Source organism: Tasmannia lanceolata, unplaced genomic scaffold (genome assembly GCF_043159265.1).
Source record: "Tasmannia lanceolata isolate RefF3 unplaced genomic scaffold, GAP_Taslan_0.1 ptg000013l, whole genome shotgun sequence".
NCBI classification, from domain to species: domain Eukaryota; kingdom Viridiplantae; phylum Streptophyta; class Magnoliopsida; order Canellales; family Winteraceae; genus Tasmannia; species Tasmannia lanceolata.
Window position 1 is genome coordinate 17314061 of NW_027518690.1, and position 21928 is coordinate 17335988.

Sequence of the window (21928 nt, forward strand, 5' to 3'; positions counted from 1 at the left end):
ATAAGGTGTGAAATGGTGGGGCCCACCCTATGCATGGTTTTTGGTGAAAATGGTGGGCCCACCATAACAAAACATGTGGTGTAAAATGGTGGTCCCACCCATGGTAGGCATGGTTATAAAATGTTAAGCCCGACCCATCATAACATGAGGTGTAATAGTGAGCCCCAGCATAGTGGGCCCACCTGATCAAATGTAAAATGCTGGCCAAAACCTATGCTTTGCTTGGGTATAAAAGTGGGTCCCACCCATGCTATGGGTTGGGTGTAAAACGGAATTTCTAATGGGGAAAAAGTTTTCTCATAAAAATTTTTTTGGAAAGAAAACGAATGACAATGGTGCCATTTTATAGGGCTATTGAACTATCCAGGAAAGTTTCTAGGCCCATTTAGCTAAAGAGGATAACACCGTGCTTAAAACAATTTTTTTTTTTAAAAAAAATTTGGGTTAGACAATAGGTTAACCACTTTCTCAATGAGTTAAACAATTTAATCTACTGGACCCTATTTTGAATAGTATATTAGCCCAATCATCATACGGCCCATAAGATGAACGGCCAAGATCTCATATATCTAGACAAAAGAAAACGAACTTCTCGCCCTCTATCTAATGCCATCCGCACCTTCCAAACCCTAAAACCACTCCAACTGACTGAGAAAAATCCCAACTAAAAAAACCCATGAAATCATCCATCCCCACATTTTCTTCTTATTCCGAAAACCACGTCCCACCTCTCATTTCAAACCCTAACCCTAATCCTTCACCTCCCCTCTTTCTAATACTCAAACCTCTATTCCTCTCTTTTTCCTCAAATGGGGTGTGGGTCTTCCAGGCCCGAGGAGGACGACATGCTGCCGCCTTTAGGCCTCGGACCCATTCGCCGGAAAATCGAAGAGATAAGAAAACGACGTAATGGAGGACAAATAAATGGTAGTACTCTTTCTAAGAAAGAGCTTCTCAAAGAGGGTTCAGAGGAAGAGGGTTCTCCAACTGATTCAATTCATAACATTTGCCGGGAAATGTCTCTTTCGAAAGAAAACCCTAACCCTAATCCTTCATCTTCGTCTGATCAGAAGCTAGAATCTGATGACAAGGTGGGAGAGAAAGAGGAGGGAGAAGATGAAGATGAAAAGAGAGAAGGGTTTGGTGAGGATGTTGTGGGGTTTGGGGATTTGCCCGGATCTCCGAGTTTTAGAGAGTATTATTTGAACCCGGTTCATGACTCGGACGAGATTGGCGGGAGCGAGGGAGATGAAGGTAAGGGGACCGTTATTTTTTGATGTTTTGAAAATCAGTAGTAAATGACCCAAATGCCCACTGGCTCTCCTTTTTTGGATTGCAAGAATTTTGTGGAAAAGTTTGGATATGAAAAATATTTCTAAAATGTCCTACCTTTTTACACACCGAAAAGAAAAAGAAAAAGGGCAGTCATAAATCAACCTCCCAAATATCTTAAATCGAGGGAGAGAGAAAGACACATGGGGAGTCGATTTAAGATATTTAGGAATCGATTTATGACTGCCCAAAAAAAAAAATCATTGTAGAACCAACCCTATTAACCGGAATCACATTATTTTCCTCTAAATTATGGAAAGACAATATTTTCCCGAGAAACATTTTTCCATCAGAAATGTTTTTCTTGCAATCCAAACAGTACCTTAAGACGGAAAACTTTTTTCTTTCCACAATTTAAAGGGAAATGATATAATTATGGTTAATTCAAAGGTACCATTATAAATAAATGGAAGTGATATCAGCACAACCATGTTTTAATAGTTGCACGGTCTGAGCTCTTCTTTTCCTTTTTAATTGGCTTGTAAGATTTTTTTTGAGAACTGTAATAACCTTTTGACAGCTCTTTAAATACTAAGAGACATGATGCTTTAATGGATATATCAAAACATGGTAGTATTGATGTCATTTCCCTAAATAAAAGGTCCCCCCTACCTAAAATTTGAATAGGTTGGTTCCAATTAACCTTAGCATACAAACAAATTAGGAAATTTTAGGTGTATTTTTCCTTTCCAAACTTTTCCACAAAATTCTAGCAGTCCAAATAATTTTAGACCTTAGGATATGGATCCAATGGACATTGACAGCTTTACTATGGGGTAACTTGCGATTTTTTGGGTCCCACAGGAGATGGCATGTATGATTTATGAAGGTTCGCTGATCTATTAAAACATCAAGAGGGGAACCAAGATGAATAATTGTTTTATATGATAAAACACTGAGATAAAAAAAATCATTAAGGCAAAAATCATGATTTCAGAATTGATCAAAGGGCATTTTTGTCAATAAAAAATCTTATATCCTATTGGGACTTTTTCCAATTTTTAAATCAAAATTGCAACATTTTGAAAGAAAAAAAATCATTGGATCATGATTTTATAGGCAAAACTCCCTTAGATAGGGTGTCAATATCAGCTCCTCTGAAATAAGAATGCCTGAAAGTATCTCTAATCTTCTTGGTATATATGCAAATGCAGGTAAGAAGAGCGAAGAGGACAGAAGAAACGAGAGCCAAGAATCTCTAAGCTCGGACGAGGTATTTTAATAACTTTCTATCTCTAAAATGGCCATTGATCGGACGGCTAGAACTGCCCGATTGGTGTCCGCGTTCCTAGTGTCACCTGCAAAACCTAACCTTTCACATGTGAAGATTCGAGCCCTAGTCTCAATAACTTTGTGCCGCATAGGGTGGACGTAAAATAGACGTAAAACCAAATTTATGCTCATTTTTTTAGGGTAAATGGGCGTAAATTTTGGTTTCACTCCCATATAATGTCGAAAGAAACAGAGCCTAAGGGCATGTCTAGCAACCGTGGAATTTACGTGAGACTTAGAGTGTGCGACTGAGTTGAGAATGGGAAGTGGCTAAAAAACAAGGAAGAAGTCTATCATATTTTGTGGTGAGATTTTTGTTTCATAGTTTTCCAGGCTTTTCTTTCCCTTTCCTCACTCAGTCCCTCTTGTATCTATCCCTCTCCTACTCTCCCTCATTACTTGTATAATGAGAATGGTTGTCGAAGACAAATTATCATGAAAATAAATTCATGGTACCAAAACGTGCCCTAAATGTCTAAAAAGTTTTGATGAGGAAAATGGCACTTTTATTTTCAACCCCTTTTGTTTTATCTTTTCTTGAAAAAACTTCATTTTCAGTAAAGGACAAACGCATGAAGATGAAAATGTGGCCATTTTAGTAAAAGACAAACAAGATGGGGGTGGAAAATCATCTCCCTTTTCTAAGAACAAGGTAATTTTAGGTTGTTACACACGAATTGCACCCACAATCGAAAAAAATAATCGGTTCTTCATTAGAGAAATTTCACAAGCGCAAAATGATCCGTGTAATTACTTAACCAAGTTTTAAATGTATGAATGGTATTTTGATTCTACAATGCAATTCCATTTTCATAAATTTATTTGCATGGTCACAAATATTTTTCTCGGAAAATTTTCCTGACGGGTCTATTTTGGGATGTTTATTTTATTTTTTTCTATTTTCAGATTTACATTAGGAAAATTTATAAAAATAAAATATGAACAATATATAAAAATTAGGAGAAATAAATAATATTGTGAATATTTTCATGATATTTTATGGGGAAAATAAAACATGAAGATATCTTGATGAATTTTCAAGTTTTGTAATTTACAAAATATAGTTGGAAAATTGGCCAAAAAACACTTTAAAGTTTGTAATTTACAAAATATAGGGGTCTAAAGTTAGAAAGTTCGTCAAAAATGTTTTTAGTATGTTTAAAATGCATTTTAAACGTGTTTAAAATATTTTCCTAAAAAATGGAGTTATTTTTTTCATTGTAACGAGGAATTTTTTTTCATGAAAAATCGGTGTCTCCAAGTGGTGAGAGGGGCAGGGCAGTGGGAGAAGGAGAGAGATTTAAGAGGGAACAATTGAGATAAGCATGAGAAGTGGCTAAAATTAGGAAGAAGTCAATCATATTTTGAGTAGAGTGTGTTGTTTACTGATTTTTAGCCACTTGAGACACTAGTTTCTTGTTTTGTGTTTCATGATTTTTAGCCACTTCTCATCACTTGAGACACTAGTTTCTTGCTTTTTGTTTTCTGATTTTCCGCTACTCACCCTCATCTCCACTCGGGGACACGGGCTTACCTAGAAAAAATATTCATGGTAGCCAAACATGCCATAAAGGTTTTAAATGGCAAACCATTAAAAAAATGCCCACAATGTAAGGTTGTCAATTTTGGCTCGGGCTCGGAAGCTCGCTCGAGCTCGGCTCGAATCCTTAACGAGCCGAGCCAAGCCGGCTGGCCAGGCTCGTTAAGCTTAACGAGCCGAGCCCGAGTTAGGCCAGGCTCGGCTCGTTAAGGCTCATTAAGAATTTAATATATTTAAATATATATATTATATATTAATATATACACTAAAAGGGTTGTCTAGGGAGTGAAAAGGGGAGGCAAAATATGTCACTTCTTTTTTGGAACCCCATTTGTTACTTGGACCACCCCACATAGTGTAAAAAGAGTAGTAAAAAACACTAGATAGGGCTGTTTAGGGAAAATGAGGGGTGTGAAATTAATATAATTCGAGCTCGATAAGGCTTGCGAGCCTGGCCCAGCCTGACCGAGCCGAGCCGAGCCTGGTTTGAGCCCGAGCCGAGCCTGGCCAAGCTCGGCTCGGCTCGTTTACACCCCTACCACAGTGCTTTTGATTCCACAACTAAGAGACCCAAAAACCATCAAATTGATCATGTGCATTACAATTGGCAACCATCTAATCAAAATTAGGGGCTATTAAACCCACTAAAACACTAATTTGTATTAAATACTTTGTTTATGCAGGGATCATTAAAAGCTAAATCGAAGAAGGGAAGGAGATTCAGGGTCCTGGCTAAAGGTTCCATTGCGGTTTATAGCCTTCTGAAAGTCCGAGGCTGCTACAAGGCAGCCCCCTCAAAGGACAACCCTAGACTCTTGTGTGAAAAAGATGCATGCTGCTACATGGAGCCTCCTCAAAGGGCAGCCCCCCTCATAGGACAGCCCTAGACTCTTATTGTTATCCTTTTCCATTTCTCTTAGTTTCGTTCCCTTGCAACTGCTTCCCCCTCCTGGGTGTGTTGTGCCTTCATCTATTGTCTCCCTCCGTGGAGAAGAAATTTGTTTATTATTTAGTGTCTATTAACAGACTTGTAGAGCTTGTAATTGCTCTTTGTCTGGTTTTTATATGGGAACTGATACTTCCACCCTCCTTGTTTTGATGTATACACATCCATATTATGTCTCCATTAAACTTCGATGAATGTAAAGCTTGGAAGTTTCAGCTCAGAAAAATAGTAAAATGAGTGCACTGCCTGTGGTTTTATCTACAGGAGCTCATATTTGTACTCCCATGTTTTGATAGGTGCATACTCATTTTCTCTATGTTTTAAAGTTCTCTCATTGGTTGTTCACCTTGTTTGAAATTTGTTATAGCCAATTAGAGGGTCCCCAATGAGAAGGTCCATTAAAACAAGGGTGTGAATGTTAGTTTCCTGGCCAGCATTCGCCCCCTTTTCTTCCTCTGGCCAACATCGACGCGCCCCCCCCCCCCCCCCCCCCCCATCCACAATTGTGTATTTATGAGTTATGACTACACTTTTTACACTACAAGCTACAAGAGGCTGCCCTGTAGAACAAAAAGGGAAGAATATATCATTTCGCTTAATATTTTGTAAAAACTACAAGCTACAAGAGGCTGCCCTGTAGAACAAAAAGGGAAGAATATATCATTTCGCTTAATATTTTGTAAAAGAAGAAACAAGAGATTTTAAGTGGCTTCCTGGCCAGCCATTTATTTGATGGGTTACATCAATCACAAATTCACAATCAAGCACCCTAATCTCGTAGAGTAATGGTGAATTATAACTTCAACTAATCAATAGGGAGGAGACAAGCCAAGTAGTCTCTTTGTAGAGACCTTGTAGGATAGTTGTGAGTAGTGTTTCGTTGTCAATCTCGTGCAGTAGTGGTAGGGGGTGTCATTACCAATATAAAGAGAGTTGAGAACAGAAGCAAAAGTCTCAATCCCAAGATTCTAACTAAGCATAAAATGACGGGCAGAAAGGAGACAAGCCAATGAGTTTTGCTTGTATTTTGTTAGTAGTTTGCCGGTATGCCACGTCACTAAACAAGGATGGGGCAAGGAGACAAGCCAATGAGTCTTCCGGTACTTTGAAACTTTACATGCAACCAAACAGTATTTTGCTGACGTGGCAGCCAAAATCAACACAACCCGTACACAACCAGGGATATTGTACAACCAAACATACTCGGGATCGGTGATGCCAGAAGATATGGCCATTGAAGTAAAATGACGGACAGAAAGAACAAAAAAGACTAATTCTGTGACAAATAATCTAATGGTTGATTCGTCCCTTGACTGTATGATAAATTTAAGGTACTCAAAAAGATAGAGAAACTGACTGTAGTGATAACGATGATGGCAAACTTCATATTAAAACAGCATTAGCCCGAGCAAAGCTTTTCAAGGGCCATGTTTTCATCGCCACCGACAATTGCCAAAGTCGTCCTCACCAAGCCTTCAGGAAACCCCATTTCTACAAGCTTTTGTACCTATAGGTAACGAAAGCAGATTCATCTAATTATCAGCTCTTATAGCTGTATTGATACAAAACTACAAAACTCTATGTTTATATGTTAATTTAGTAAAGCCTAGTATCAATTCCATACCTTTTCTTCTGTTCCAATGGATGCCCTCTTTGCGAAAGTCTCAGTCCAATAGCGAGCTGTGCCGAGAAATGTAGGGTAGTCACGAAGATACTGCCATAGCCAAACACAGAAAGTAAGAGCATGGAAGGAGGGTATAAAGGAAGAGATGGTTAAGGTGGAGGAGCAATGAAGACCTGTTGAGCTACAACAGCATCTTGAGGGTCATCAGGTTCTGGGGCAGAAAGCAATGCTTGTAAAGAGAGTAATGCTGTTTTCAAAGTCAGAGCTGGACTCCATTGATCTTTCAGAATGTCCAAGCATATTGCACCGTTTTGACTGCTAATGTTGGGATGCCTTTATAAAGATGCATGCAGGGAAACATGAGGTTAAAAACCTGTGAAATCATCATCTTCAAGCTCATGAAATCACAACTGAACTGAAAATGGAGGTAAGCACTAACAGAGTTTAATGCTAACAGTACCATGGGAAACAAATGAGATCAAGCTACCTGCAAGAAATTGTATCCTTGAAGACCTAAACACTGATGCACCTGTATAAGAATATGATATACAACTAAAAATTTATACAGTAAATATAGAATAATGATATCCAAGCCATACTGTTTTGACAATGACGGTAGTTTCAGAACTCCCCATTATCATCAACTCACCTGGGTCGACTCCTTTTTCTTTTTCTTTCTTTTTGAAAGATAACAGAAATTATTACTTCAGAAAAACACAGTACATGCTCTAGGGAGAGGGTGTCCCCCAAGAGGTATATAGGCGCGTACACCAACCTATACACACAAAAAAACATTAGCACACCAACACCCACCCCAATCTGATTCAGATTGCAAACTTTCTATCACTGCAGGTTATGCACACCCTATCTCGTCCAATATAACCGGGGCAACTTTAGATGGTGCGTGCCTGATAGCTATTTTGAAACACTGACAATGACCCTCCTCACTTTAACGAACACTTCTCTAATTGGTTGTCTGATAGCTATTTGGGAACTGTAACATCATTTAGCAGATACGTGGACAAGTGCAAAACAAAAGGGACATGAGGGCCCACATGAAAAGTGGAAGATGCACGTAGTTTGCTTGAAGGAAGTGTGTAAGACAATTAAGGTAGGGGGTCTTGGGATCAGAAGACTAAAAGACGTGAACAAAGCACTCCTAGGAAAGTGGCTCTGGAGGTCTCGAGAAGAGAATCAACATCTATATGTGAAGGTCATTGCAGACAAGTATGGACTATGGAGTGCTATAAGAAAAGTGAATCTCGGACGACAAGCTTAGGCATGGGGGTGTGACGATGTGGAAGGGTATTCTAAGTCAAAACTATACGAAGGTGTTAGATTCAGAGTTTATTCGGAGGAGAGGATAAAGTTTTGGTCTCATAAGTGGTGTGGAGTTGAAGTTTTCCTTAAAAAATAAGTGGTGTGGAGAGGCCCCTTTGAAAGAAGTCTTCCCCGACTTGTTTGTAGTGGTGGTGGATAAGGAGGAATGGGTAAAGGGTTTTGAGCAAGGGGAGAATAGTATCTCTTGGAAGATCAATTTTAGAAGGAAATTCTTTGATAGGGAATTGGATAGGGTAGCGCGCTAGAAATGCTAGAGGCTTGTTATATCAAGAAGTCTGGTGAAGACAAAAGGGTTTGGATACCACAACCTGATTGCATTCAATGCTACAGCTTCTGAGGTGGCTAGAGTGGAACATACTGGCTCCGCCCAGGGTATGTGCCTTTCAATGAACAATCGCTTTGGACAAAATCCTCACAATGAATCACTTGTGCAACCAACACATGCTGATAATCGACCATTGTACGCTATGTGTGGAAGCTGGAGAGTTGGTGGATCACATGTTCCTTCATTGCAAGATGGCCAGGTATGAGTAGAGCAGGATTCTTATTAGATCGGTATAACATGGGTATTCCCTTCCAGATTCTCTGATCTGCTGGATAGTTGGTCCTATGCTCCTTGGCATAAAAGAGAAAAAATCCTATGGACGTGATCTTGTTAACTGCCATTTGGGTACCATCGAAAGAGAGGAATGTCAGGGTGTTCAGGCGCTTGGTAAAAAGCCCTCACTTTATCTTCATGAAGGTGATTGCGCTTATCATCTATTAGGCTAGGATTCTACCCAATTTCATGTTCGTCTTCGCGTCCGATTTATGGCATGGGTGGAAAGAGGTGTGCACCAGTGGCGAGCAAAGGGCGCCCATTTCCCAAGGCTGGGTTCCACGTACCCGAGGCTATCTAAAGCTAAACTTTCATGATTCAAGCTTGGGATATCCAGAGCCGTTGGGAGTAGGCGTACTGCTAAGAGACGATGATGAAGCAATGAAATGGGCTTTCTCGGGCCTTATAGGGATTGCAGATTCCAATGAGGATTAGATCAAGGTTGCCAGGGCGGGAATCGAAAACGGGATTCGATTCAGGATTCGAAAGCGGGACTCGAAGGCTCCGGGGAGGGTTGGGAGCGGGATTCGAATTTTTGCCGGGGAATCGCCGGAGATTCACCGGGGATTCGCCAGAGAGCGATAAAAAATTAATCAATGATAAAATTTAAAAACCTTAATATTTTTTTATTAAAAACCTTAATAAATACTTCATTTCTCTAATTTTCTGGTTTATGAGTTGGAAAAATCTAAGATTTGCATGTTTATTACTTTATTTTGCAATAAAAAAGGTTTATTGCTAAATAATCCATCTGGAGATATGTGTTCTTTGAGGTTCAGTTGTTTGATCTCCAACCACTTTGCATGAACATCTCAGTCGATTAGAGAATAATTAACAAATTAAAGAAATAAAAAATAAAACCTGACTTTTAAAAATAATAGTAAAAACAAACACTTAGATGCTGAAAAATAAGGAATAGCAGAAATAAGTAGAATCACAGTAAAAACAAACACTTAGATGCTTGTAAATTTGCAATAGCAGAACCATTCTCACAGAAAAACTACACTAATAAAATTTTCCATCAACCCAGAAAAAAGCAGAATCACAGAAACCATATTAACCCAGAAATAAGTAGAATCACAGAAACCCAACCCCATTAACCATTTCAAGCTAAATCAGCAAGACCATTAACATTAACCCAGAAACATTCTCGGTTTCTGTGAGAAACCCTAACCCAGAAACCGTTAAAGAGGGGTGGGGTTCATCACTTCATCCTCAAGCAGTGAACCATTCTCAGAGAATGGTTTCTGTGAGAACCACATAGAAACTGTTAAGGGGGGTGCGGGGGAGGGGGTTTCATTACTTCATTTTTGAAAAAATAAAATGAAAAATACCTTCTTCTTCTTCCTCTTCTTCTTCTTCTTCTTCTTCTTCTTTCCGTCGGCCGTCGGGATGGGTTTCAGAGAACGGAGAGGGAGTGACGGAGAGGCTAGGGTTTCAGACACAAGAGAACGGTGAAAGAGAAGCTAGGGTTTTTCGGTTTCAGCTAAAATCTTGTTTTTATACGATTTTTTAGGTTTTATATGAAATTTACAAAAATGCCCCGAGTCATTTTTACCCCCTGTTCTTTATAAACTTGTTTAAATAGTAATTTCACATAAAAACGTATTATGCGGAATGGGATTCGTGAATTTAAGGCTGTAAGAAATCCCGATTCTTATTTTTAAACATCGCGAATTATAACTTTATGAAACGTGGATTTATAATTTATAAATCGCGATTCCGGTGGGAAATAAATCGCATTTCCCAATTAGGGAATCGCGTTTCCGATGGGATCGATTCGGGATTCCCTTAATTTGGGGAATCGAATCGAACCCCGAATCCGATTTGCAAATCGGGGATTCGCGATTCCCCACCTGGATAAACGAATCCTGTTACCTTGGATTAGATTAGAGCGGGTCTTCAAGGTATCATGAGTATTGAGCCGAACATAGTGGAAGGCGATTCACTCAATGTTATAAAATAGTTGAAGGGCAGTTTATCTCATCCTTGGTGGTTTGGACATTAGATAGACGAGATTATGGACCTAGTGGAGGGATCGTCCATCTCTCTCCGATATGTAAGAAGATCGGTTAATAATGAGGCTGATAGAATAGCAAAGGAAGGAGTGGCTAGGGAGGCTCTAAATATTTTCAACTTCCTTCCCCCTTGACGGGTTAAATGTTTAGTACTCTTTCTCTCCCTTACCTTCTTGTATTGACCATCTGTGTCGCTGGGGTGGCTCTCCGTTCCAATTCTTTGCCATTCAAAAAAAAATAAAAATGAGACAGAGTGCCCATAATCAAAACAAGGGATGATTGTGGCCATCTAGAACCCATTGGTTGCTGGTGCTTGTCTTTGCTCTCTTCAACTATAAACGGATGACTTACAAACAAGTTTAGAGGATTGCCAACAGAACTGCTTTAGTGGCAATCAACCAGTCCCGTTCTCGTGAATTCTGGATGAAGCTTAAGTTGACTCACTCGGCCTTGAAATCCTTCCTAATTCGTTTAGTGGCCTGCACCAATGACTTCAACCAAAAGACCTCTATAAGCATCTTCTAGGCATCCAAAACTCATTATGCCCTTCGATGGCTCTGGCCAACCACAAGTTATCAAGCATTCTGCAAACTATTTGCCAAAATTTAGAAGTCTAGGTTGGCATCAGGTAATGCTATGGGATAATCATGCCTAAGGCCTATCACTTCTAGGCAGAGTGTGCAGATTTGAAGTGCTAGTGACACCCTATGAAACCAAGAACTCAAGAGAAATGCATCCAACATAACAATGCTTTCAGACAATGAAATACCCTTGTACAAATAGGAACCTGATTTTAGAAAATGTGCCAGTTATAGACAACACATACTTTCCCATTCTGGCCAAAAGCCACTGCCCTAAAGTCCATCTACAGAAATTAGTCAAATTACACACAAATAGTAACAAAGAAGTCCTAAGCCTTGCAGCAAAGGTATATCCAGGTTCATGCTTTAATTTAACTACTAGCCATAACATCTAGTCAATGGCATTTGGACTCCTAATGCCCTAGGAGATACTAGGTGGGGAAGGTCTGCTGCAAACAGCAAATGACGCCACTTATCTCAGATTCTTAGCAGTATCATATAGAACTGCTAACCATAGAAAGCAGCTGTTTATCATCATAAAACAAATCCAGCCACCACCAAACTGAAGCATTCAAAGTGTAACAATCTAGCACAAAACTTCTCCAATTGGAGCATAGAAAAGTACGATCCATAGATTTGACATCTACTGCAAGAACCTAAACTGAAATTTATTGAAAAACTAATGTACCTCAATATATTAAAAAAAGGACATAACCTAAACTAAAACTCCTAAGATAGGATACCCTGCCATAGACCGACGAAACCATTACGCAATTGTCACATGAGGAAGTGGTCCCCACATTGCACACATATAATAACCACAACAAGAGGATAGTTTAGCATCCATGCCCTCCCAACAAATATCTTAGGTGTCAAGAAATTCCAAGTTATAAATTAAAAAAAAAAATGAAAATATTATAAAAAAATGCTCCTGCAAATAATCAGCAAAGTGATCTGATGTAAGCAGCTCGAGGTGAACCCTAAGATGTACATTTACGTTTTAACTATCCATATTATAGTTTGTTTGTTTTTTTTTATTTAACATGAACTATCCATAATATAGTTAGATGAAAAAAAAAAGCAATGATTTTCAAGTCAGATGAAAATAGAGACCTCCATAAACTGTAGTCATCTGCATCACATAGTCAAAGTCTCTAGCCATGCCATGCACAAGAAAACGAAAGATTAAATACAAAGACCTTGAGACATGCCCCTCCGATTCTAAGCTGAAAGTAATCAAAATAACATTAATGTGGCAGTGAGAAAATGAATATGACGTTTTTTGAATGATAACAACAAGCTTGACGTGAATCCAAAATGTACCTTAAGCATCCAAAATAAAAGTAGATATAAAAGCAAAACTGAAAATCAATACATAAAAGAAAATTCTACATATAACATCCACAAAAAGAAAGAGCCATATTAAGCCTCTCAAGGCATGTCATATACAAGAAAAGAAAAAATAAGTGGAAATATCTTGGGACATGCCCCATCAAAATCTACAATGAGGATTCTAAATTGAACATTCTCATGTCACATCTGCTTTGCTATGGCACATTGCATACACTGAATTCTACGAGTAAACCAACTCAGCGGAGTAAACCAACAAAATATCTTGGGACACGCCTCATCAAAATCTAAAATAAGGATTCTAAACTGAAAATTCTCATGTGACATGTCACATCTGCTTTGATATGGCACATTGTTTACACTGAATTCTACGAGTAAACCAACTCACAGTCAGTATGTAAGATACTATTTTATCTTAATCATTATCCAAAGTCCAAACAGAAAACTCTCATAAGCAAATTAATAAATAGATCAAACTGATTGTTCAAAATGCGTAAAGAAAGAAAAAACATGGGAATCAATTTCAAAACAAGAGGCTCAAAGCTTTTCTTTTCTGAGGAATAACAGCATATATTATTAAAAAGAGTAGCAAGAAACAGAAGGGACAAGCAGGTATCTAATAAGCCACCTGATGTTATAAGTTTGTAGTATACCAGTAAAATGCAAAGCAAAAAACCATGTCATGCATTCCCAAACAGATTCCATGAGCAGTGTGGCAGTAAAAATGGAATAACATGATAACAATGATAAGTGAAGTAAACTCTGGAGTCATAAAGAATTGAAATAAGAAAACTAATAGAATGTAGCAAAGAGTAAATTTATGAGCATCACATGCAAATAGGTGATAGTCCATACCAAACTTTTGTTACAAACTGCATCTTTGGAGGCTCAAAAGGATACCCATCTGCGCCACACACAAATCATCAACCATGGTAGCTTCAGCAATTTGTTTACTCTTTCTCCATTCTTGCTCAAAAATGAATTTTATGAAATAAATCCCTTTGTACACTCAGATTAGATATTAACCTATAGCCTATTTTCTAAACATTGATTTTGGATAGAAAATCTGTTCCATAGAATTGCAAAGAAAAGACATAAATAACCACATAGAACAAAGAGGCAAACAAAAAGCTACAAAACAGAGGAGATTTGCTGCTTAGGCATTCCATGATGAAAATGACAAAGACTGGAAGGAATCAAACATAGAGTTCAGTTGTCCCTCTAAAAGGTATTTGTAGCTTATTCGGGCAAATGCTGACTCTTCCAACATTCCTAGCTTTAACTCCACAATATTTTCAACCAGCAATCTCAAAATTATTTTTCACCTAATTGATATGAATGCAGGTGTGCGCACCAATATAGTGCCCTGTTCGTTTGGGAATATGACAACCAATTGCCACCATTAATTTTGGGTCCAATAATCAGATTGGGAGGAAGGGGGAGGGGGGGTGACAATCAGTTGCCACAATCTCAAACGAACAGGGCCTAAGCAATTCAGCACTGATTCAAAATATACAAAATCCATGTTTTCCTAAGGGTAACTTTTACAACATCTTCAACCTTCACCTGACACTAGTACTTCCAAAATTGACACGGATGTGGGCGCTCACCATTCTAAGCAATTCAACGACCACTCTCAAGATACACACAATCTTCGTCTTCAGAATATGTACAATTTGAAGGAAAAGAAGACAATGTGATTGATAGCATTTTTGTTAGGCTTCCACACAAAAGCAAATAGTCCCACATCGGATAAGTGAAATGGATGGGGATGGGTTATAAGGGAATGGGCACCCTCCCTCTAATGGCTAGCTTTTAGTGGTGAGTTCTAACCGGTTAAATTCCCAACAATTTTATAAGCATCTATATTCAAGAAATATGCCTAAGTTCTAAGTAAATGCAATATAAGATCCTGGAATCCTGTCTCCTTTCATATTTCAAAATTAAGCTGACAGATAACTCAAAGGAAATGCTCCTTCAGTAGAACATCAACTAATCCTCATCCTAAATCGCAATGGTAAACAAGATGAAACGTACACTATCCCGCATAGAATTTATGCAAGAACTTGGAACCCTATAATTACATATTTGATAACCCAATACTCAAATGCCCCAAATATTACCATATTTGATAACCCAAGCAAGAAGTTTGGTGAACAAACCATGAAAATAACACATTCAACAGTAAGGTATTATAAAGCTTCAACAGTAATGTGTCATTGGACAAGCTTGCATTCTGCTCATTCCTCTAGAGCCCAGCTTGCATTCCTCTAGAGACCAGTTGTCCTGGCTTTCCATCCAGAATAACATCATTAATAGCGGAGAGACAAAACCCGAAACTAGAAATAAAAAGAAAGCATAAATAGCCCAAACCTCCATAAAATATCACCACCATAACGAAAACTAGAGAAGACCCATTACAAAAGCAAAGAAGCCGCAAACACCACAAATTTCAACAAAATAGCACCGGTGAAATCAGGAAAAAAAAACATTTCCTTGAAGCCGAAACAAAATATAGCACAACAGAAACACCAATTTTGATCCAAAATCACCACCATGGGAGAAACCAAAGAAAACCCATTACAAACAAATAAAGGAATCCAGTCATTAAAAAAACAAATAAAGGAATCCAAAAACCTAAGTTTTCAACAAATTAAAACCCGAAAAAAGAACAGCTCAAGCAAGAGAAGAGTGAATACCCTAAAATAATCGAATTCCAAAACCTCAATGCATTCCATACTCAAAACCATAAATTAAAAACTTTGGATTTTGCCAAAAACCCTAATCAAGTTTTTCAACACTCAAATTAATTCATTTGAAACCTATTATTGGACACAAATTTAGGTATGGGGGTGACAATCGGTTTTCATAATCTGAAACAAACAGGGGCCTAAAAGGCATAATCGATTATGAAAAGGTAAGAAGTTGAGAAATTTTGGTTACCGGGCAATCGGATGTCGATTTGGAAGGTACCACCTTCGTAAGGGGTCGCAATCGGGCCGGAAATGGTACCGGAGAGATGGGAAAGGTCATGTCCGAGAAGCTCTACACTGATCCCCGATATCTCCTTATTCTTGTTGCAATCCACCAATTCCTTTTGCACGCGTGATATGTCAAACATCTTCAGTTCTTCTTTGATCACAACTTTCTTCACACAAATCTCAGATTATAAATTCTGAGAACTAGTGATATACAGAGAGAGAGAGAGAGAGAGAGAGAGAGAGAGAGATTCCAAAATAGAAAGAAACACTAAAGAGAAGACAAAGAAATAGTTACATTTAACGATTGTCTCCCTCTCTATCTGCTTTTAGAGAGAGAGAGAGAGAGAGAGAGCCCACTCTTGGAAAAAGCAAAACCATAATAAGAAGGTATTTATGGATTAAATTAGGGCTATGATATTTGCAGTACCATGTTTTGATAACGACACAAGATTATTTTGTCTTTTGCTTTTTATTTGATTGCGGAATGCTGACAGAGAGAGAGAGAGAGCCAACTTTTGGAAAAAGCAAAACCATAATAAGAAGGTATCTATGGATTAAATTAGGTCTGTGATATTTGCAGCACCATGTTTGGATAACGACACAAGATTATTTTGTCTTTTGCTTTTTATTTGATTGCGGAGTGCTGAGAGCTTTTTGGGTTTTGGGAAATTAGAATGAGAAAACGGTCCTTACACATATGTGTAGAGAGTTCTCTACACGCTAGCTTAAAATACAGTGAGGGCCCACATTATTTGGGTGATCCAAGCCATCCATTTTAAAGGCCCTCACATAGATAGAGTGTCTACGAAAAATCAGATCCATAGGATCATCCCAACCCTACGATTTGTGAAGGTAAAATGGATGTCTTTAAACCTTCACAAATTAGTCTATTTTTTGCGTCCATAGTTCGAATGGTTAGAATGATCCTATGGATCTGATTTTTTGTGGACACCTTATCTATGTGAGGGCCTTAAAAATGAATGGTTTGGATCACCCAAATAATATGGGCTCCCACTGTATTTTAAGCTAGTGTGTAGATAACTTATCTACACATGTAGGAACCGTTTTCTCAATTATAATAGCTTTTGAAAGTTGGTAAAATATGAAAAGACAAGGTGAGTTCGTGCCATTATCAAAACATTGTAGTGCATATATTACTAGCCTTAAATTAAGTAGATAAAAAAAGGTGAGGGGTGGGTTTGGTGGGTGAGAACTGAGAAGAAAGCTACTTGGAATCTAGTTCTACACGTGCCGTGTACTAATTGTAAGATCAAATGGGGCCCACCTGACATGGGCCATGGATCCTAATGGATATCGGTTCACATCCAATGGCTAAGAGCTGTTGTTTGATTGGAGCCGTTGAATGGTTACCTGCAACAGGTGCCATTATTTTATCTTAGGGTGGGACCATCGGATGAACAGCTACGATCATCATACATGGCCTGCGGTTAAATAGAACCGACTCTACTTTTGGTAGTGTGTTAATTTGAAAATGGAATAAAATGTGGAAATGAAAACAAAGATTTTTTTTTTTTTTTTTTTTTTTGATGAGTGAGCTGGGGTTAGGCAGAACCCCTACTAGATTCATTAGAAAAAAAAAAGAGATTACAGCTAGGGGGGCTCAAAAGCCAACAGCTTGGGAATAATAACCCAACAACCACAAAGAAGAAGCAAAATACAAAAGGTTCTCATGGGAAACGCAATAAGCCGAAACAATCTATAATCTGGTGTATAAATGGTCGTTCTTATCTTACTCAAGCACTCTGAGAAGATCTTCATATATGTGAGCGAAAGAGATGTTGTCTCCTTTGATCGGGAATGATCTCTTGGAGAGGATGTCTGCTGCTGCATTAGCCTCCCTCCATGAGTGACTAATCTTCTAGGATATGAAGCCATCCAAGGCTGCTCTGATAGCTCTAATTCTATTCGTTTGCTTCCAGGGATATTTGGTTTCCCCTGCTACTGATTTAACTGCAAATAGGGAGTCTGATTCGATCCAAAGGTGTTGGGTACCTAGAGCTATTGCTAATTTGACTCCATTTTCAATAGCAAGAATTTCCAGAGCAAATATTTCCTCTCGATCAGTAAGCTTGGAGAACATAGCAATGCAGGATCCGTCATGGCGGCGGAGAAGGCATCCAATTCCACCACCAGATTCTTCGAGCGAAGCATCTACATTGACTTCAATTTCATTTTCCGACGGTAGGCTCCAGGAACAGAGTCTAGGAGCAGAAGATTTGGCTTTGAATATGAATTCCATATTATCTGCAATCTAATGGTTGACCTTGGATGGGAGATCTGATATGCCTGGACAATTTATCTTGATTCTGACTTTAGGAATAATTCTACCCAAAACAACAGACTCATGAGATTTGGAGTTCTCAAAAACCCTGTTGTTTCTTTCCCCCCAAATATGATAGATTGAGGAGGTAAAACAAAGCTTCAAAGCAATGGGGATTTGGCCTTTTCCTCTGAAGTTTTCCCGAGCCCATTGCTCTTCCTCCTTGAGCTCCTTTTTGGGACATCTCCGAGTGCCTAACCTCCATAGGATAGATCTCCAAATTCACGCTGAGTACAAACAGCTGAAGAAAAGATGGTTAACAGATTCATTTTCAGCACAACACAGGGGACATTGAGTGTCGACAGAAGGGATGAATTTCAGGAGGTTATCCTTTGTGAGCAGCTTGTCTTGAATCGCCTTCCAAGCCACAATGAAGTGTCTTGGAATATGGCCAGGAAACCAAATTGAGTCGTGCCAAGGGGGTTTCGGTTGAATGGTTCTTACTGCATTCCATGCACTTTTAGTTGAGAAATGGCCAATGGTGATGGGTTTCCAAATTGGGATGTTTAAGTTCTCAGAGTTGAAAATGGCCACTTTTAGAGTAGAAAATTCTTCAGTGAGCGAAGGTTTGGAGAGAACAGGGTTCCACCCATTTGAATTATGAATTTGGGATAGGGTATGAGCAGAAGCCAAAGATAGCTTAGTTCTATGGCTGGAAAGAATGTTGCTAATAATTCCCTTAGGATGCCAAGGTTGGGACCAAAAATCAATCATATCCTCTCTGCCAATGTCACGTGGCAAAGAGAAGGTTTTATACGAAGAGAGGGGAATCCTTCACTATTGTGTCACATTATACTAATAATACACCCACTATCGAATGGTGGGCCACGCCTTTGATATTGACCTCAACCGTTCATTTGATAGTCCTTTCTTTGTGTGGGTGTGGGGGTGTGTCTGTGTGTGGGCGCGCTCAGGGGGTGGTTACTTTTTACCACTTTTAAGCATAAAAAGGGATGGGTTTTTCACAATTTGGGCTACTTTTTACCACTTTTTAGCATCCAAACAGGGTTAAAAATGAGTAAAAATCGGGTTTTATAATTCTTGTCCACTCCCTGCTCTTTACTCACCCATTAATATGCTATCTTCGAAACAAAGCCTAAGGTGTTGATGGTGCACGGCTCTATTCACGGATCATTGTATCGGAGAAATGTCATCATTCGGCCCCTGCCATTGAAGGGATCTCTAAAACTCTGACCAAGAGGCACCTTGTATCGCTTGTGGTCGGTCTAACACCTCTTGTTGTAACTTCATGATGTGCTAAACGAAGTCTTTGATGATTGTTAAAATAAATAAATAAACCTATGATAATTATCGAACCATATGGCCCTTCTTTTTTTCTTTTTTTTTTGGGGGGGGGGGGGGGGGGGGGGGGAGGAGGAGGGATGATGAGCCCCTTTAGGATCCTCAAAGCCCTGTTAATACATGCTCCTCTTCGTCGCTACTCACACACGATTCACAAGCTCGATTTCTCCTTAATTATACAATCCACACTGCAAGTAAACGGGGAGAGAATTAGTTCCGATCATCGGCCATCATGAAGTAAGGTTCAAAGCACTCCAACCGATGCTCATACACAAGTGAAGTCCATTCCAAACGAAGCTAATTGGCCTATCGTGAGTTGGTTTTATAGTTTATGTTCAAATCCAAAGAAATTAAGGTGTATCGTACCAATTCTTCAAAGGCCTAGACCATTGTCCATGCTCCTAAATAATTGAACATCCACACATCCATCATATAACAACCCATAAAGTGCAATAGTCCTGTCCTGATATGCTTTCAAATGAAAGTTGATAATCAGAAATTGACTTTCATAGTGATCTCTTAGTTTGATCAAATATTCAAATGCAAGAAGTTTCCTAAAATTCAAAATTTCGTGAAATTCCAAATTTCGGGAAAATGCCATTTAAAAAAAAAAAAATTGTTACAAAATTTCGGCCAAAATTTCAAGACAAAATACGAAATTTCGGCCAGAAATTTCGGATTTCGACGAAATTTCAGATTTTGGTGGGTCTGAAATCGGTACCGAACCCGAAATTTAAAACCTTGGAACTTAGGCCCAATTTGAATTGCAGGAAAAATTTTCTAGAGAAATTTTTTTTGATGAATTTTATTTCCACAATTTAGGAGGAGACGATAACTTATAGAGACATCATTATAACTTTAAGGGTCCCTGTAGATAAAACTTAAACGACGGTTGTTCAAGCCACTTGTTTTTATGCGTGATTAAACAATAGAAAAAGCATGAATGTTTTGAATTTTTTTTTTTGAACTTTTCCAAAATATTCCTAGTCCCATGCTGAATGACATTCTATGAGCAAGAAAGAACCAACGGGTTAGATTTTCTCAAGATTGTTAGATTTTGAATTTCAAAATCTTATTTTTTGGTCAAAAGATAGTGTTTGAAAAATATTTTCTAAGTGTGTTTTGGAAAAAGGAAAAAATTTTCTTTGAAAAGAGTTGCTTTTTGCAAGAAAAAGAGAAAAGTGCAAAAGTAGTGTGAAAAAGATAGTCCCGTACCGACTCATAAGAAAGAAAAAGTTGGGCTTATAAGGCTTTACTCTTTTCTCTTCCTGTAATGGTGCACAACGGGTCTTAGCCATGGGTTGAACCGCAGGACGGTGCAACGCACCGTTCGCACACGCGCACGAGCACGCGCGCGTGGCGTGGGCAATGGGCTATAGGGTGTATAGTGGCGCTTTATTGGCGCACTTTGCACTTATGGATGGGTGTGGACCCCGATCCGAGAGAGGCGGGGGAACGAGCCCCCAGAAAATCTCAAAATCATCCACATGAAGGAGAGCTCCACTAAGGAACTCTCGAAAGAGTGCCCCTCACAGCATGAGTGGCGATGTAAAGTGAGATACCTCTCGATTCGGGGACTAGCCCGGATTCGAAGCGTACCTTAAACAAAGAGAGAGTCGCCATCCAAGGAAGTAGGCCCTGGATCTCATGATGTGCTCTGTCGCAACAGATAACCAGAGATATAAAAGTTTCGTGCCTGATGACGAATGGGGAAGGGGTTAGGCGCCCCCAATTCACCAAAGTGCGAGCACCTGGTCTCTTATGCCATTTATTATTAACTTTGAAGAGTTTTGGACGAAAATCATGCAAAATGGGAACGAATATCCCCGAGATAACGTCTAGCTAATCATGCATGTCTCGAAGATGAATAAGAAGCACACACAAAAGAAAATGAAAGACATGCCACCTAAGAATAGCTAGGTTATGAGTGTCATGCCTAATTGGTGTCTAAGTTCCGATGGGCAAACACATGCACACTACAACTAAAGGTATAAGGTCTGTACAGGAAAGTGAGAAAACACAGCAAAATATACAATATGACAAACCCTAAACTCTAATGCGATACTTGAGTCGGACTAAGATGGCCATCCATCCTGGCTGCACTACGTATCCCGGCCTCCGAAAGAATCAGAGTCAACGTAGTTCGGCGACCTATGCTAAACTACAATGCCTAACCCTCTAGGACCGCTATCCTAGACTCGATCAACTAGACCTGACTAGTTTTTAAAGCTTCTTGCGCCATTACTTAAGTTCAAGTGAATGGTAATTTTTAGGACTCCCTATATGCCATAACTAATGCAAGTGGACCCTACACTCTATGTGTGACTAGGCTGTGCGTCCTAAGGAAAACCATGGGCTATCTAAGTACGTTCTAGTCTAGCCATCTAGAGACACTCACACGACCAGTCACGGCAAAGCAACACAATCCGGACATACTCCTAACTCTATGGAAAGATCTTTTGAAAATGATTTGCAAGGTTATTTTGAAGAATTTTTGTATTTTTGGAAGGTTTGAAAGGTTTTGAAGCTTGTGGACCTCGATCCGAGAGAGGCGGTGGGGGACGGCCCCCACGCGTGAAGTCTCTCATGATCATCCACGTGAATGGAGAGCTCTACCAAGGAACTCTCGAAAGAAGTGCCTCTCACAGCATGAGTGGCGATACAAAGGTGAGATACCTCTCGATTCGGGGACTAGCCCAGAT

The 21928-nt window shown here is 39.1% G+C and overlaps 2 protein-coding genes across 2 annotated transcripts; one reads left to right on the forward strand and one right to left on the reverse strand.

The window, feature by feature from the left end:
- The first annotated feature begins 767 nt into the window (after nucleotides 1–767).
- LOC143890883 (uncharacterized) lies at nucleotides 768–5371 on the forward strand. The gene is made up of 3 exons (XM_077395566.1): nucleotides 768–1254; nucleotides 2487–2545; nucleotides 4828–5371. Exons 1-3 carry the CDS (start codon nucleotides 810–812, stop codon nucleotides 5029–5031), a joined length of 708 nt encoding a protein of 235 aa, XP_077251681.1. The 5' UTR covers nucleotides 768–809; the 3' UTR covers nucleotides 5032–5371.
- Nucleotides 5372–6158: 787 nt separating this feature from the next.
- Nucleotides 6159–15943, reverse strand: LOC143889912 (ubiquitin-conjugating enzyme E2 27-like). The gene is made up of 5 exons (XM_077394313.1): nucleotides 15546–15943; nucleotides 13458–13506; nucleotides 6888–7047; nucleotides 6715–6804; nucleotides 6159–6597 (listed from the first exon to the last, which is right to left on the reverse strand). Exons 1-5 carry the CDS (start codon nucleotides 15721–15723, stop codon nucleotides 6490–6492), a joined length of 585 nt encoding a protein of 194 aa, XP_077250428.1. The 5' UTR covers nucleotides 15724–15943; the 3' UTR covers nucleotides 6159–6489.
- Nucleotides 15944–21928: the final 5985 nt, after the last annotated feature.

Excerpts from the sequence above, each read along its gene's own strand:
- LOC143890883 (XM_077395566.1), top strand. The coding sequence starts at position 810 with ATGGGGTGTGGGTCTTCCAGGCCCGAGGAGGACGACATGCTGCCGCCT. Across the intron at positions 1,255-2,486 it reads CGGGAGCGAGGGAGATGAAG|GTAAGAAGAGCGAAGAGGAC; the intron begins GTAAGGGGACCG and ends ATGCAAATGCAG. Across the intron at positions 2,546-4,827 it reads AATCTCTAAGCTCGGACGAG|GGATCATTAAAAGCTAAATC; the intron begins GTATTTTAATAA and ends TTGTTTATGCAG.
- LOC143889912 (XM_077394313.1), bottom strand. The coding sequence starts at position 15,723 with ATGTTTGACATATCACGCGTGCAAAAGGAATTGGTGGATTGCAACAAG. Across the intron at positions 13,507-15,545 it reads AATCGACATCCGATTGCCCG|ATGGGTATCCTTTTGAGCCT; the intron begins GTAACCAAAATT and ends TGTGTGGCGCAG. Across the intron at positions 6,598-6,714 it reads CCATTGGAACAGAAGAAAAG|GTACAAAAGCTTGTAGAAAT; the intron begins GTATGGAATTGA and ends CGTTACCTATAG.